Source organism: Cydia amplana, chromosome 7 (genome assembly GCF_948474715.1).
Source record: "Cydia amplana chromosome 7, ilCydAmpl1.1, whole genome shotgun sequence".
NCBI classification, from domain to species: Eukaryota; Metazoa; Arthropoda; class Insecta; order Lepidoptera; family Tortricidae; genus Cydia; species Cydia amplana.
In genome coordinates this window covers 5,879,909-5,894,703 of record NC_086075.1, presented here as the reverse complement: position 1 = coordinate 5,894,703, position 14,795 = coordinate 5,879,909, and the positions used below count along the sequence as shown (strand labels likewise).

Genomic DNA, 14,795 nt, shown 5'->3' with positions numbered 1-14,795 from the left:
GTTGGGCATGCAGCGGGGCGGGGCGTGCGGCGTGCATGTTAAACAAATGCAAGCGTATAGGAGCGGCCTTAGCAGGGCTGCCAGTAGATAATTTTTGATTATACGATCCAGGGCCTGCAATTATACGAAATTCGATTGCATTATACGAGAACACAATTAAAAAACAATCGATTAATATTAAATCGATATTTTAAAAACTGGGGTCTTACCGCGAAGACCGAAATTCGCAAATTGCGGGGATCTTTCTCTTTTACTCCAATGAAGGCGTAATAAGAGTGACAGAGAGGGACGCCCGCAATATGCGATCTTCGATTTTTGCAATTAAGTATAACCCTGAGGTTGACGTACGGTTCCATTAAATTGTATAACAGTATTGACACACTGTTTTTTGAAGTATTGTCAGTAGTTTGACATCGGTGTTTTTTTTCGTATCCAATTATACCGATTGACCGCCTATATGTAATAGATACGAAAAAAAATCCATTATACGAATTTCGTATCCAATTCTACGATCTGGCAGCCCTGGGCCTTAGTGCACGCTGCTCACATCACTTGTGAGCCCGACGCCACGCTGCACGCCCCGCCGAACACTCCGCTTCGAGCGTCCACTCAGGCCTTACACTAAGATTTTGGTTCATTTTGTGTACGAATAAAGACGTGTCTACGTGTACGTTACACGTATCTTCTAAAACGAACACGCACGTTATTCATTAAGTTTTCCTGCTATCATAATTTTCGTCATAATTACGCCATATTCATCTGTACCTGTCATCTTATATTATCTTCATTAGCATTTGAACCAGTTTGAAACGTTTTGCTATTCAGTGGATATTATTTTAGGATAAGTACATAATTTGCGTGTAATCCATAAATTAAATAATACCAGAGGGCTCAGTAATAAAGAAAAGTAGGCCGACTCAATGATATTACTCGTACCTATGAAGCACAAAACAGACTTCCATATTTATTTCTATAGCTACGAAGAAATCTGTTAACCTTGATTAATTTTCGCATTCCATTTACTTTTGTCATACTCGTTGTTAAACATATACGAGCTCGTTAGCCCGTGCAAATTTCTCGCTTGTCTAGCCGCGACTAAAGGCAACTTGTACAATTTGTACAATATACTATGACGACCGGTCTGGCCTAGTGGGTAGTGACCCTGCCTGTGAAGCCGCGGTCCTGGGTTCGAATCCCAGTAAGGGCATTTATTTGTGTGATGAGCACAGATATTTGTTCCTGAGTCATGGTTGTTTTCTATGTATTTAAGTATTTGTATATTATATATATCGTTGTCTGAGTACCCACAACACAAGCTATCTTGAGCTTACCGTGGGGCTTAGTCAATTTGTGTAATAATGTCCTATAATATTTATTTATTTATTTATTTATTATACTGTAAAAAAGAACCATTCCGCCACGACACGGTGGAAATCGTCTAAATTTCTGAATATTTAATACAAATATAATATTGTGTTTTGTAGAATAAAGAGTTTATTTATATAAATAATAATATTATAATATAATACAATCATGAAAATAACGCTGTTAAAGTGGACCCTTTGCTTTCATTTATTCTGTAGGTACAGATAGTTAGTAGTGGAGACAGTGGAGTTAAACACTTTCGACCTTGTAAAGTGCTTGTAAAATTGGTACACTAGCACGAAAGTAGATATTCCGGTGAATAGCGACGAGTAATTTCATGTTACATTGTAGAGAAAGACCTGCGTTCTCTATGGTTACGCGAGTGCGGATGAGACGGGATCTAGAAGGGCCAAAAACTTTTTAGTATGAGTTTTGGGGGTGTCATTCTGAATCCCTAACAACGTTTGTCCTAAAGTCACTTGTCCTAGCTGGTTTGTCCTAATGGGCACATGTCCTAGCTAACGATCAATTGTCATAACGATTATTTTCCATAATGTAAGGTTCTGAAAAATGGTTAGGTTTTAGAACTTGCTGCCACAAAAGTGGGTTAGGTTAGGGTTAGAACTGCGACCCTCGCAAAAAAGAAAATTAGCTTAATTACATTAGGATAAGCAATCAATAATTAGGGAAACCAAAATTAGGGATTTTAGTGTTAGGACAACTGATCATTATGACAAACAATATTAGGGAATGCAAAGATAGGAGAAAAGACTTTAGGGATTCAGATATAGATCCGAGTTTTGGTGCGTCTATTCTGTGGACATCACAACATAAAACGGACTTTAAGCCTCATTTTCTTACTTTATCCTTATAGGCATGTTAAGCCTCCTATTTCTTAAAAGTTTTATGATGAAATTCTTAGGAAAATGTATCCAAATCGTTAAGTTTTGTAATTTCAACAGAAAATTCGCTGGTTTTCCCAAACGTTTTTGACTCGGAAGGAACTTGTATATTTAGGACCCTACATAAGGCGGAAGGAAATCGATTTATTTTATTGTGTGTATTTTTTTTATTTACTTACCTTAAACATTGCTTTGAATTATGTACATAAATCATATTTTATTGAAATATCTTTTTATAGGTACCTATTTTACAAAATGTTATTGTATTGAACTTAGTAGTAGTAGTAGTAAACTCTTTATTGTACAGAAAGACATATTAAAAATAACATACAAGTAGTGAGAAGTACAAAGGCGAACTTATCCCTATGAGGGATCTCTTCCAGTTAACCTTTGAGTAGAACATACTTAAAACATGATTTCTACTTTCTAGGCAATTTAACTCAACGTGAGTGCTAAACGACTTCCGATTTGAGCGTTCGACAGTTAAGAAATATAGTATCGATAAAGAACTTTTCACTTTGCTCTTTGGGGTTTATTACTGTCTACCATTCAATTTATGCCCTGTAATACTTGTGATCTATAGTATTAACTATCTGATAGTAGAATGTGAAATTTTGTGGCAAATAGTCTGTTGGTTGTCATAGTCAACAAGGTGTTCCTGCTAAAGGGATGTCCTTAGAAATCACCTTACTACGAAAAATATGGTACGTTTTTATAAAACCGTCACAAATAGGTACTGCTCGCGTGCAAAGGTCGATACCTAATCATATTAAAGTAAAATAATACACACAAAAGTAGACATTTGTTTCAAGATTTTGATTGGTTAACTTTGAAACAAGAAGAAACAAGAATAAAAGCGAGTCAAACTGAAGAATCGTCGAAGACACTTCCTTTAACATCAAACAGTTTTAAGTATTAGGAACTCGAGTATTGTCGATTTATCAATTTTCTCGCTACGGGCGTACTCCTTATAAAATGGGTACTTACTGTTGATGAGAATTCAGCTTTTAGTAGGTATAGTAATAAGTGCTGTGATGGTAAGTTGCTAAGGCATTACGCTTTTGTTGAACCCTTATTGTGGACGCCATATTGGATCATTTGTTAAGAATCAGAATCACTTTCGGAGACACATTTTGTAGATTTAGTTTACCGTAGGCCAGAAGGCGCACTATTTGCAATAAAGAGTATTTGTATTGTATTGTATTTGTTTGTTGGTCAAGGCTATCAAGGTACGAGGGGTTTAATTTAAGCAAACTTTGTTACCGAGAAACACATTTTTTTTTTCACCATACCAAAAGGCTACCTTGGGAGCATTATTGGTTTGTAAGTTTATTTAAGGTTTTATAAATAATATTTTAGTTTTATAGATATAAATAATAGATTAGTTTTATAGATATAGACACCAAGTTATTTTTCTGTACATAATTATATTTAATTGTAAAAGTATTCTTATTGTGTTTTGTCCCTAAGATAAACCTTTCAGTATGCATCTATCTGAATAAGGGCTACCTTAATCACACGTCGCATTAGAGTTCTCGCCTGCCGTTTTATCGCAGCATTATTTGAGATTGAGAAAGGTACGGACTCAGTATACATTGAATATTTTACAGTACAATATTCTAAAAAAATTGAGCTTAATCGCTTACGCTTATCTATCGCACTATCGCAGACACACACACATACATACACACACAACACACAGTTGTTGTTGTTTGACGTCCAGAACAAACAAACAACAACTAAACAATGTACTTATACACTTATTTTTCGTTTGATTTGAGAATGTTCCTACAAATTTAAATTTAAATTGGCCGATCCACAGGGTCAACTTGTCACAGAAAGAAGAAAACTAAGCGGTAAATAAGTATCTTACAAAAATCGACTCAAGTTTTATAGTAACATTATAAGGCTTCTTTTATTGGTACCGTAAAATGGGGTGAGTAGGGTTCGCGAGGAGAGTTGGGTTATGAATGGGGAGAGAAGGGATGAAAAGGGGGTGAGATGGGATTTTAAGGCTACTGCTACAAAAATAATGTATTCCAATTTAAAATGTAATCCATAATCCAAGTAATACTCATAATAAAAAAAAAATCGATCCAACAATCTTCCAAAATCATCTTTGTATGAAATCCCATCTCACTCCAATTACGAGGGACTACGGGGTGAGGTGGGATTTCCTGTTTTTCGTCAATGTTATGAAATGGAACTACTCAAAATAAAATAAAAACTAAAATACAAACGTCCGGAACACTTATTATATACACCATTCAGTTTGCATAGGTAGGTATGTAAAAATAAAATGTTATCGAGGTGTGAATGTCAGTTTTGTCCCTACTCACCCCATTTTACGGTACTTGGAAACTTCGTCACTTACCTACTAATACTGAAAGACGACGCACGGTCACACAGTATAAACAAAACTCAAATTAAACCTTGATTGTTTTACTTGGTTCAATTTGTTTAATGACTAAGCTACGCCGACAAAGTCGCGGGTGAAGACACAAGATAGTACAGTCGGTTACCTAACATAAGTATCCACTTTGCTATTAGTATGGCAACGTGAGTGTTTAAGGTGGGGCACCGACCGTACATACTTACATATGTTTGTTTGTATGGTAATAGACAGGAATTGAGGTAATTAATAAATACCATAAGCCGTACTCGTACTCCTAACTCCTAAGGAACTTCAGCGGAAAAAACTAGCAACATTTATTTATTTTGTCGCATGGAATTACTAATTACAAATCTTGGTCGCTTTACTTTAAAAATTCAAAACATAAAATCTTGCTACTGCTTAAATGTGACGTTTTCAAACCCTTATTGACAACCAACAACAAGTGCCCTTTTGGCTGAGAATTGCACAAATACATAATTTATGCTGTGTAAAAGGGATATAAACCCTCACAATCAATCTTAACTTACCTACGTCAACATAAGTGCGTAAGAGCAGCCGGAGCGTCCATCCATACAATGTGATTACTGCCGGCTTACCGAGGTTAATGATGCTTTTTAATCGGGGCGTAAAAACGGGAATTTTAGGATGATAACATAATTATTTATCTTTGTTGCACTGTTAAAGTACCGTAAATATGCCACTTCGCTCCAAAATTTTACCATGTTGTGGTAGGTACGTAACGTAGGTATGTTGAAATATATTATGATATGTCGTTTCAAAGACCATCACTGCTATCATGGTTATAACATTTAGGTAAATGAGATTGTGATATAGTTTTCGTATATAAAAACTGTTACGGAACGTTGAAATACTTGGTGAACGTTGGGGAACTCTATCAGCCAAATATAATGTCAAACATTTATTTCAAACAAAATTAAATAGCCGTTACAAAAACTTGTTTCATTCATTTGGTATTTATTCAAAGTAATCAAAATTAGGTATTTAAGTACATAGCCGAATCTTCGTAAGAATGTGTGAGCTATCAACGATCGTAGGTACCTTGTACCTTGAATCTATAACGACTCGTTATAACTATGCTAACTCAGCCATATATATTATATCCTACTGAAGCCAACCCTCTTCGTATAAAAGTACCATATGAATTCATATAATGCACATTTCGCATTTGTTAAAGCCGACTTGGAGTCACGAATCTTTTCCATAACTTCTTTTTTCAAAAGGTCATAACTAAGTATCGATTCTGCACATATAATGCGCCTTTTTAAAGGAAGGCAGAAATATAATGTAAAGGGGAAAAGTGCAGAGAAATCCTCTTAAATAAGATTTCGTATTAAATTCAGATGTGAAAATAGGTTGACTGCGAGCGTGACGTATATTTCCTTGTTAGTATAATAGCAAGATGTTATTTACTATTCCGAATCACGAGAGTGTACCCATGTCACTTTACACGTGTTACATTCGATGTATATTTTAGCAGATAAACAAACCCTCGTTTAATATTCAAACATCAACATTTATTCAGCAAATAGGCCGCAAGGGCACTTTTACACGTCAACATGGAATTTACATACAAGCAAAAAAAATACACATCAGCGATTATAAAATACATCTAAGCCTCAAATATCAAATCAAACTAAAGTATTATATAGAGATATAAAGTCTCTAAATGTCGAATTACAAAAAAAAAGAAATATAATAATAGTATTAAAAAAAACACAAAGATACAAAAACTATAATCTAAAATTATTTAGAGGTGTAAATGTCTCTAAGTGTCATAACTAAAAAATTACAGTATATAGTTAATCAAATTATCCTTAGAGATGTATTATGGTCTCCAAGAGTCAGAATCCTGTATACCTAATTAAAACATTCATTAAAAGAGAAAATGATAATAAAAATAAAATACTTAGCGTACGAGAACCGAAGTGTGTCCATGTAATTATCCTCAAAAATAAAGTTACTAAATATAATAGCTCGTATATTGTCATTTTACATGTCTTTTGTTTGTAATGTCGTCATTATTTAGCTGTAATTGTCTCGCTTTCCTTCTTCGCTTAGTTTTATTTTCCTTTATTTATATTGCATTTTGTTTTCAGATTTAGCCATGATTTAGATCCTGATCCGCCATAATAAGGTCGTCGCTTGCCAATGTGTATCAATAGATTCAAGAGCCCATAATAGGCGTTTTGTTAATTCATAATTGTCAAGAATAAAACATGTAAATACAAAACAATAAAGCATTGAATATTTCTTGAGTTTGTTCCAAATTACCTACACAATCCGGACACTCCTAAGTCATAATAAGTTCTAATATAGACAATCAAGACGCCTCACCAGTAGACGAGCTCAATAGCAGTTTTAAATAAACATTTTTATTACTCTTCTGGGACTTTAAGTAAATAGATGAGGCTTTTCAAGGGCAACTGTGGCTAGTACCTATAGGTCTTAGTAATTGAATACATAAATGCCCAATTCATTCACACGGCAGAAAACTAGGAAGAATGGCGGAAGGGCGGATATGAAACCTCTTGAGTAGTTCTAAGATACGAGTAGGCACGATTTCGTGGCATGTCACCGTGAAATTAACTTTTATCGTACAAGTTCGTCAGAACGCCTACGCCAGTGCTACGGAGCGCTGCGCCAGACTGATGTATGATTAATGTTTGTCATTGAGTACAGGCCTTTTTCAGCGATAAAAAAACGTGTCTTTGACGTGTGACGTGTCGTGTGTGAATTCGCTGTGCTCGATCTAATAAGATTCAACGCTGCGTGCTTGTATATAAGTAAAAGTATCCTTTTATGATTCAAATATTTCATGTTTTAATGACGCTGATATCAATCAAGTTTTAAACCGAGACAGAAAACTAAGAAGAAAGTAGGAAGAGCAGCCGATTTTTGAATTTCGATCGCTCGATTTCGTCACTCGAAAATCGGTGGAAAACGGCGAAATGCTGATTTTTGAAATACGAACGATAGAAATTGGGAATCTAGTAGTATTGACCTCTCGTTTTCAATTCTATTAGTAGAATTTACATGCCTAGTAGTGGAGATATTACTGAACGAAATACACGAAATCGAGCGGTCGAATTTCAAAAATCGGGCCCCTGGTTATCTGACTTCTGAGAAGGCTGAACTTATTTATACAGTTTAACAGAAAGTTGGAACCATATCTGCTCAACTATTCGGTTTCAATTAGGTTCAGCTGCATTTCTGTTGCGACATGCGACTGCAGTTGACATCCAAACATCACCTTTACACTACCTAGTACTATAGCTAGCTGTTGGGCCCAACTGGTGTAAAAACTATTTATTTTATAAGGTGGCAGTATGGTTAGTTTATAAATTGTATAACATACCTCTGTGCTGTTGCTGTCGTTAATATACCGCTTATTGATTTCATCGTAGAACGTGAAGTAGAAAGTGGTGATGTTGGCGTAGTTATTCGTGGGGAGCGATTCCGCCATCATCCTGTCGCGCCTGCAACAAATGGAAAATAGCATAAAATAATAATATGTAATGAGATGGTTCAATATAAAAACGAGAAAATCGAACGTCCCAGCAGTGCTCAACTTTCGGGAGATTTGCTGGTATAGGAGGTTTTTTTTATCACAATGGATGTGTTTGAGAAAACTAGGTATGTTGTTTCATGGAATGCCCCTATTGATTGCTAAGGACGCATGTTTAAAGATGACATATATGTATACTGGGTGGGTGACGAGCATTTGGATACCTACTCTATACACAAGGCAAGGCGGATTAGTTAGTCAAAGTGGCTAGCCGTTGTTACCCTTAGATCTGTCTAAGAACAAAATCGTTCGTGTTCTAAAGTGGAGGACAGCGCTCGATAAGTGTGAATGTGGTAATTTTGCAGACTAGGTGAAGTGACGCTCTACCGATGCGGTATCTAGGCAAAAAAATTCCGAGTATGTCTGAAAATCATTCGTCTAAATTGGGAGCACTGTACTGAAATAGGCTGGTATTTACAGTTGTAGATAATAAATGATTCGACTAGTAATATCAGTGCCTTATCATTACCACGTGATAAACTTTAGTAAATATATTTTACCTGCTGTATACGCCAGTGTTAGGCCCCACTCGCCTGATGGCATCATCGCATTAGATCTGCGGACAATAGTACCTATTTAGTTAATTTTTGTACAAAACTTTGAGAAATCAAATGTCTTTGTTTCACATAGGTACCAAGGCAAACATTGCCTGTTTAAAAACAAGGGATACCGGATAGTTACCCTTATACCAAACTGTCTGAAATAAGTAATTCCTAATATGTAGTTATTGATCGCCTTTATCCTTTATTGCTATACTTGCGGCAGCACCAAGTGGCGAGTCGGGGTATAACAGTCAGGTACCGTACCTTTTATGGAAGTGCGTGCAAGTGTGAAAGAAAAGATTAATTTATCTTAATTTCCGTCATTTCGTTAATTAAAAAAAAAATTGTTTGAGTTTGACATAGTGTTTAAAATCCGTTTTCAATAGCTACTTACGTACTTGGTGCAATAAAGAATATTTACTCACTTATTACTTATAACTCTACAGAGCTGTATATACTATGAGCCCGGGCACACTTAGCGTCTTTCGAGCATCGGCGTCTAGCCAACTCCATGGCTGCTGCTCTACGCAACGTCGGCGCAACGCTATTTTCCATAACGCTGACTAGACGCCGACGCTCGAAAGACGCTAAATGTGCCCGGGCCCTATACCTACAGTGTATAAATACATATTATTATCATATTACAGTGTTCTCAGTGACAAAGCTGTCATGTGCCATAAACAGAGGGCCTACCGCGAACCACGTTCGACGTGTTACCTCCCTGTTACACTTACGTACGAATTTACAAGTGCGATAGAGAGGCAACACGTCGAACGTGTCGGTAGGCCCTCAGAACATTGAGATGGCCTGCTCCGATAAAAAGAGAATCGAGAATTCGGGATGATGGATAATTTAATCGAAAACCGTTTCATGTTCTCCAAGATAAAGGCGACCAAGATTTTCTGTTGTAGAAAAATGAGAAACGTAGTCGCTGATACCAGTGGTTTTTAGGGTTCCGTACCCAAAGGGTAAAAAGCGGGACCCTATTACTAAGACTTCGCTGTCCGTCCGTCCGTCCGTCTGTCACCAGGCTGTATCTCATGAACCGCGATAGCTAGACAGTTGAAATTTTCACAAATGATGTATCTCTGTTGCCGCTATAACAACAAATACTAAAAATAAAATAAAATAAATATTTAAGGGGGGCTCCCATACAACAAATACGTTTTTTTGCTAATTTTTTGTTTCTATTTTTTGCGCGGAACCCTCCGTGCGCGAGTCCGACTCGCACTTGGCCGGTTTTATTAATTACTACGCTGAGCTGAAATTATTAGAAGTAAGAAACTTACCTATCAATCCTTCAATGGATCAAAAATAATACAACTTTAACCTTATTAATAAAAAGATTATGTTATTAGGGTTACGGTCGGTGCAGTATAAATCGTTAAATATAGTAGGAGTACTACGTATTTTTTATATTAAAGGAAAAATGGAAATGGAATGGAATGGAATTGTTTTTCTTTAAGCTGTATCTTTTACGGTGGTTTCCAAGTTCTATTTTTGCGACCTTTCGAAACACCGGTCCGACCGCTATTAACCAACTGATTTTATTTCACACATGGCAAATAATGCAGCTGTTGTCCGACGGTAATTTAGACGTTATTTATCAAAAATATTATAATACAATACGAAAAAGTATAATGGAAATTTCCAGTCCATTACCTAAATTGTCTATTACAAAAATGTAACCCGTTTCTTGAAGGCCGGAATATAAGAAAATGAAATGCCGAGTGACAGATATTGTAATTTATTTCGTCCGATACCTTTTGATCACAGCTACAAAAAAAGAAATATTTCTTTCAGGAGCAGTCTGTTATGTTTTTGATAGTAAACTATGACTAAGGAAAGCCAGTTACTTTTGCTATCGTCTAGAGATACTTTCAGGCAGTCTTGACAGGGTCAAACGAAAGTTTCTTCATTTTACTTAAACTTTAGCTGCAATTTCGAAGCCGAAGAGATTTTCAATTCAGAATCAATTAATAAGATTTATGCCCAGAAAGGAATTCGTTAAAAAAAAAGAGGACGGGAAATTTATAAAAATAGGATACATGTAAATGGTAAACGCTAGTGGACGATAAAAAAATAACGCGTGAATTATAAAAACATATTGGTGTGGTTAAAAGACCTTGAGTACTTAGAAAATTAAAATCAAATTTCCGGCGTACTCAAACTGTTTCTTTTTTTTACAATTATGGCCTGGTTGCGAGTTCTCTAAGCCGTATTAAGCTCTAATATTTTCGTAGGTATCATATTTGCATTTTATGAAAATTTTCTGAATAACGCTCGTGGTAAAATTGGACAAGTATGTATATATCCACTAGGCACATAAACTCGTTTTAATGGAAGTAACTTGAGTCGATAATGAAATTGGTGGGCGTGTCACCGGCGTTAGCTGGGCGCTAAATATTGTGAATGAGCTTAGGCTTGCTCTAATACATGACGGTTTAGCCCTTAACCGCGCGTTCTCGGCGAGATTGGAGGTCACTCTGAATGACTGTTACTATGGAAACCACCGCGATAACTGTCAAAAAATGGCCTAAGCTAACCCTGTACAGACTTGGCAACGAGAAAGTGTAGCAGTGTCAGTACAACCGTCAAAGATCTATGAAAATATAAAGTTTATAGTGGGACTTTCATACTTTGCCACGTCACAGTCGGTGCAGACTTCTACAAATCATATCTGTGGATTGAAAATTATGCTACACAGAAATCAAAATAGGAAGTCTTTTAATAAATGTGCGCGAATATTCTAAATCAAATGTCAAGTGTGTGTGTTTTCAGTTTTCTATTTCGATTTGAAAAAAAATTGCTGATAGCTGAAAAAAATTAACATTAAAATATTCACATTATGACTACATAATAACACATATTATTATGATATGAGCGACACCAATGCCGCGAGGGAAATCTTCGTCTTTATTACCTCCCTTCATAATTTGTCTTGAGTCTTGGTACCTATTTATTTAATAATTTATGCTCACAATCTCAAAAAATCGGATACAAAAAGTTGGCATCAAAAATGTACAATAATACATAAAGATATCCCTATCAATAGTAGGTACTGTCAACTGCAAAACAATAAAAATCTACAACAAGATAACAATCGGCCCATCTCCTGACGCCTTCAATGTGATACAGTCCTAAACCAACAACGGTTCCATAGTTGGCAAATGTTGACCGAGCGCCGCTGCGGTGGCATTTCGGTCAAATAATTGTGCCAGATAGTAATCCGGCCTTAAATACGAGGGGTATTCAAAATATTCTCGGTATGAGAATGAAAACAAACAAGTACGAAAAGTTTGATATTTTTATTTTTCAATATACTCCCCCCCTATGTTCATACACTTAAAAGATCGATCAATTATTTTTTTTAATCCCTCGTAAAAATATTTTTTATCTTTCGTGTAAAAATGCTCCTCCACTGCCGCCTTCAATGCTTCATCGTCAGAAAAATTATTTCCACGCAGATCCTTTTTAAGATTGGGGAGCAAAAAGAAGTCGCTGGGGGCTAAGTCCGGACTATACGGTGGGTGAGTAACAGTTTTAAACCCACGTTCAACAATAGCTGCCTTGGCAATATGAGCAGTATGGACGGGGGCGTTGTCATGCAGAAGCAGAATACCTTTGGTTAACTTTCCTCGCCTCTTTTCTTTAATTACATCCTTTAATTGACGTATAATGTTAGCGTAGTACTGTCCTGTGATATTTACACCTTTTTCTTTATAATCGATTAGTAATACTCCTTCACAATCCCAAAATATCGTGGCCATGACCTTGCCAGCTGAAGGGATGACCTTCAACTTCTTGGGATGAGCTGAACCCTTAATGTGCCACTGCATGGACTCTTGTTTACTCTCTGGGTCATAATGATGAACCCAGGTTTCATCTCCAGTAACTATTCTTTGCAGCACCTCATCAGGATTTTCACCGCACAGGTCAATAAAATCGGAACAACAAGCTACACGCATGTCTTTTTGAAGCCGAGTCAGCATTCGCGGAACCCATCTTGCACTTACTTTTGACATATTAAGATGGTCATGTATAATATCATGTACGGTACCAATAGAGAGATTGGTTACTTGTGCTATAGATTTTACCTTCACTCGACCATCTTCCAATATAAGTTTTTCCACTTTATCAATATTTTCTTGTGAAGTAGCTACTACAGGCCGGCCAGGTCTAGGGTCATCTTCAATACTCTCCCTTCCGCGTTTAAACTCGCTTGACCACTTTTGAATGGTAGATAAAGAAGGAGCAGACTCACGGTAAACACAATCCATTTCCTCTTTTATGGTTTTTTGATTTTTACCCTGTTTTGTCAAGAATTTTATCACGCATCGATGTTCTAATTTAGTTAACATTGTCAATTCGCACAGGATGTTCATGTTTGTTCAGCAATTGCAGAAAAACAAAAGACTATCTCGGTTCGAATTATACTTTTTTTTAATGTCAATGAATAAACCTTAGCGGCCAGTAACGAAAGAAATTTTAGAAGAGGTCGTAAGATATCAATACCGAGAATATTTTGAACGCCCCTCGTATATTGCGTTCGTTAAATTTTATTGTTGCTAAATAAACATTTATGTTTTAGGCCTTGTCCTGACTGAATAGACTTCCCGATGCGGCACAGCAAGTGAAACACATGAGTACGAAAAAACCGGCCAAGTGCGAGTCGGACTCGCGCACGGAGGGTTCCGCACCATCAACAAAAAATAGAGCAAAACAAGCAAAAAAAACGGTCACCCATCCAAGTACTGACCCCGCCCGACTTTGCTTAACTTCGGTCAAAAATCACGTTTGTTGTATGTGAGCCCCACTTAAATCTTTATTTTATTCTATTTTTAGTATTTGTTGTTAGAGCGGCAACAGAAATACATCATCTGTGAAAATTTCAACTGTCTAGCTATCACGGTTCGTGAGATACAGCCTGGTGACAGACGGACGGACAAACGGACGGACGGACGGACGGACAGCGGAGTCTTAGTAATAGGGTCCCGTTTTTACCCTTTGGGTACGGAACCCTAAAACATAGTAAATGTCTCTCTGCTGTGTCATATCATATCATTTATTCAGTAATAGTCATATTACATTGTAGCCAGATGCATAGCTGCGGCTGCGACGACTGCTAGTTTTAGTTATAAATAGGGTATTTTGCTGTCCCCATACAAAACGGTATGACACTCATAAAATGACCCCACATTGGGGGCACCCGGATAGGGAATGTGTTAAGTGTAGCCCAATGACGTCATAATCTCATTAATTAATTAGTTTTTTTTCTACTCCAGCACTTAAATGTGTCAATTAAATGACTGACAGTGATATCTAAAGCAATGTCATTTGAATGATTTGTCTATAGGCTCATAAGATGACTGCTAGCAGTCATCTTATGAGTATAATACAACTGCTTTATTTTTTTTAAAGATACAAGTTCCGATCATCTTGATTGAAAGAGGTATGTTTTCATTTACAATAATAACTCTTTTTTTTTTTAAATAATAACTCAATTTTTTTTAAATAATAACTCTTTTTTTTTAATAATAACTCTTTTTTTTTGCTGCAGCTGTCATAGAAAAAGTAATGTATGCAACAGCTCATAATTGGTTCTTAAAATTCTCGGGTCTTTTTTTACAAAACTCGACTACGTCTCGTTTTGTAACTTCGACCCTTGAATTTTAAGAACCCTTATTATATCACTGTTGCATAAACTACTATCTACTCCCGTACTTTTATTTTATAAAGGGTCGTGCACACACCTTTAAAACCCTACCTTATAGTTGTCAAGACAAGTCTTTAGTCTATTCCCCAAAAAAGAATTTGTGCTAACACGCAGTATCTTTTTGGCGATTTTACGATACTTCGTGTAATGACCACTTAAAAAATATTGAATGAAATACAGTGTTGCCAACCTTATTTTAAATGTCATCTCTGACAAATAAGTGAACCATAGACATGTTTTTTTTAAATTTCATTCATTCATTCATTCTTTTCCCGCCCATACCCTCCAT

At 36.3% G+C, this 14,795-nt stretch overlaps 1 protein-coding gene across 6 annotated transcripts in view; it reads right to left on the bottom strand.

Moving 5' to 3' along the window:
• The window catches only part of LOC134649383 (tachykinin-like peptides receptor 99D), a 52,613-nt gene extending 44,450 nt beyond the window's left edge, over positions 1 to 8,163 (bottom strand). For all 6 annotated transcript variants that reach the window (XM_063504117.1, XM_063504118.1, XM_063504121.1 and 3 more), the window contains exon 1: positions 8,039 to 8,163. In XM_063504117.1, the coding sequence (XP_063360187.1) occupies positions 8,039 to 8,149 (111 nt within the window). In that variant the 5' untranslated portion in view covers positions 8,150 to 8,163. The remainder of the gene's footprint in view (positions 1 to 8,038) is intronic.
• Between the last annotated feature and the right edge of the window lie 6,632 nt (positions 8,164 to 14,795).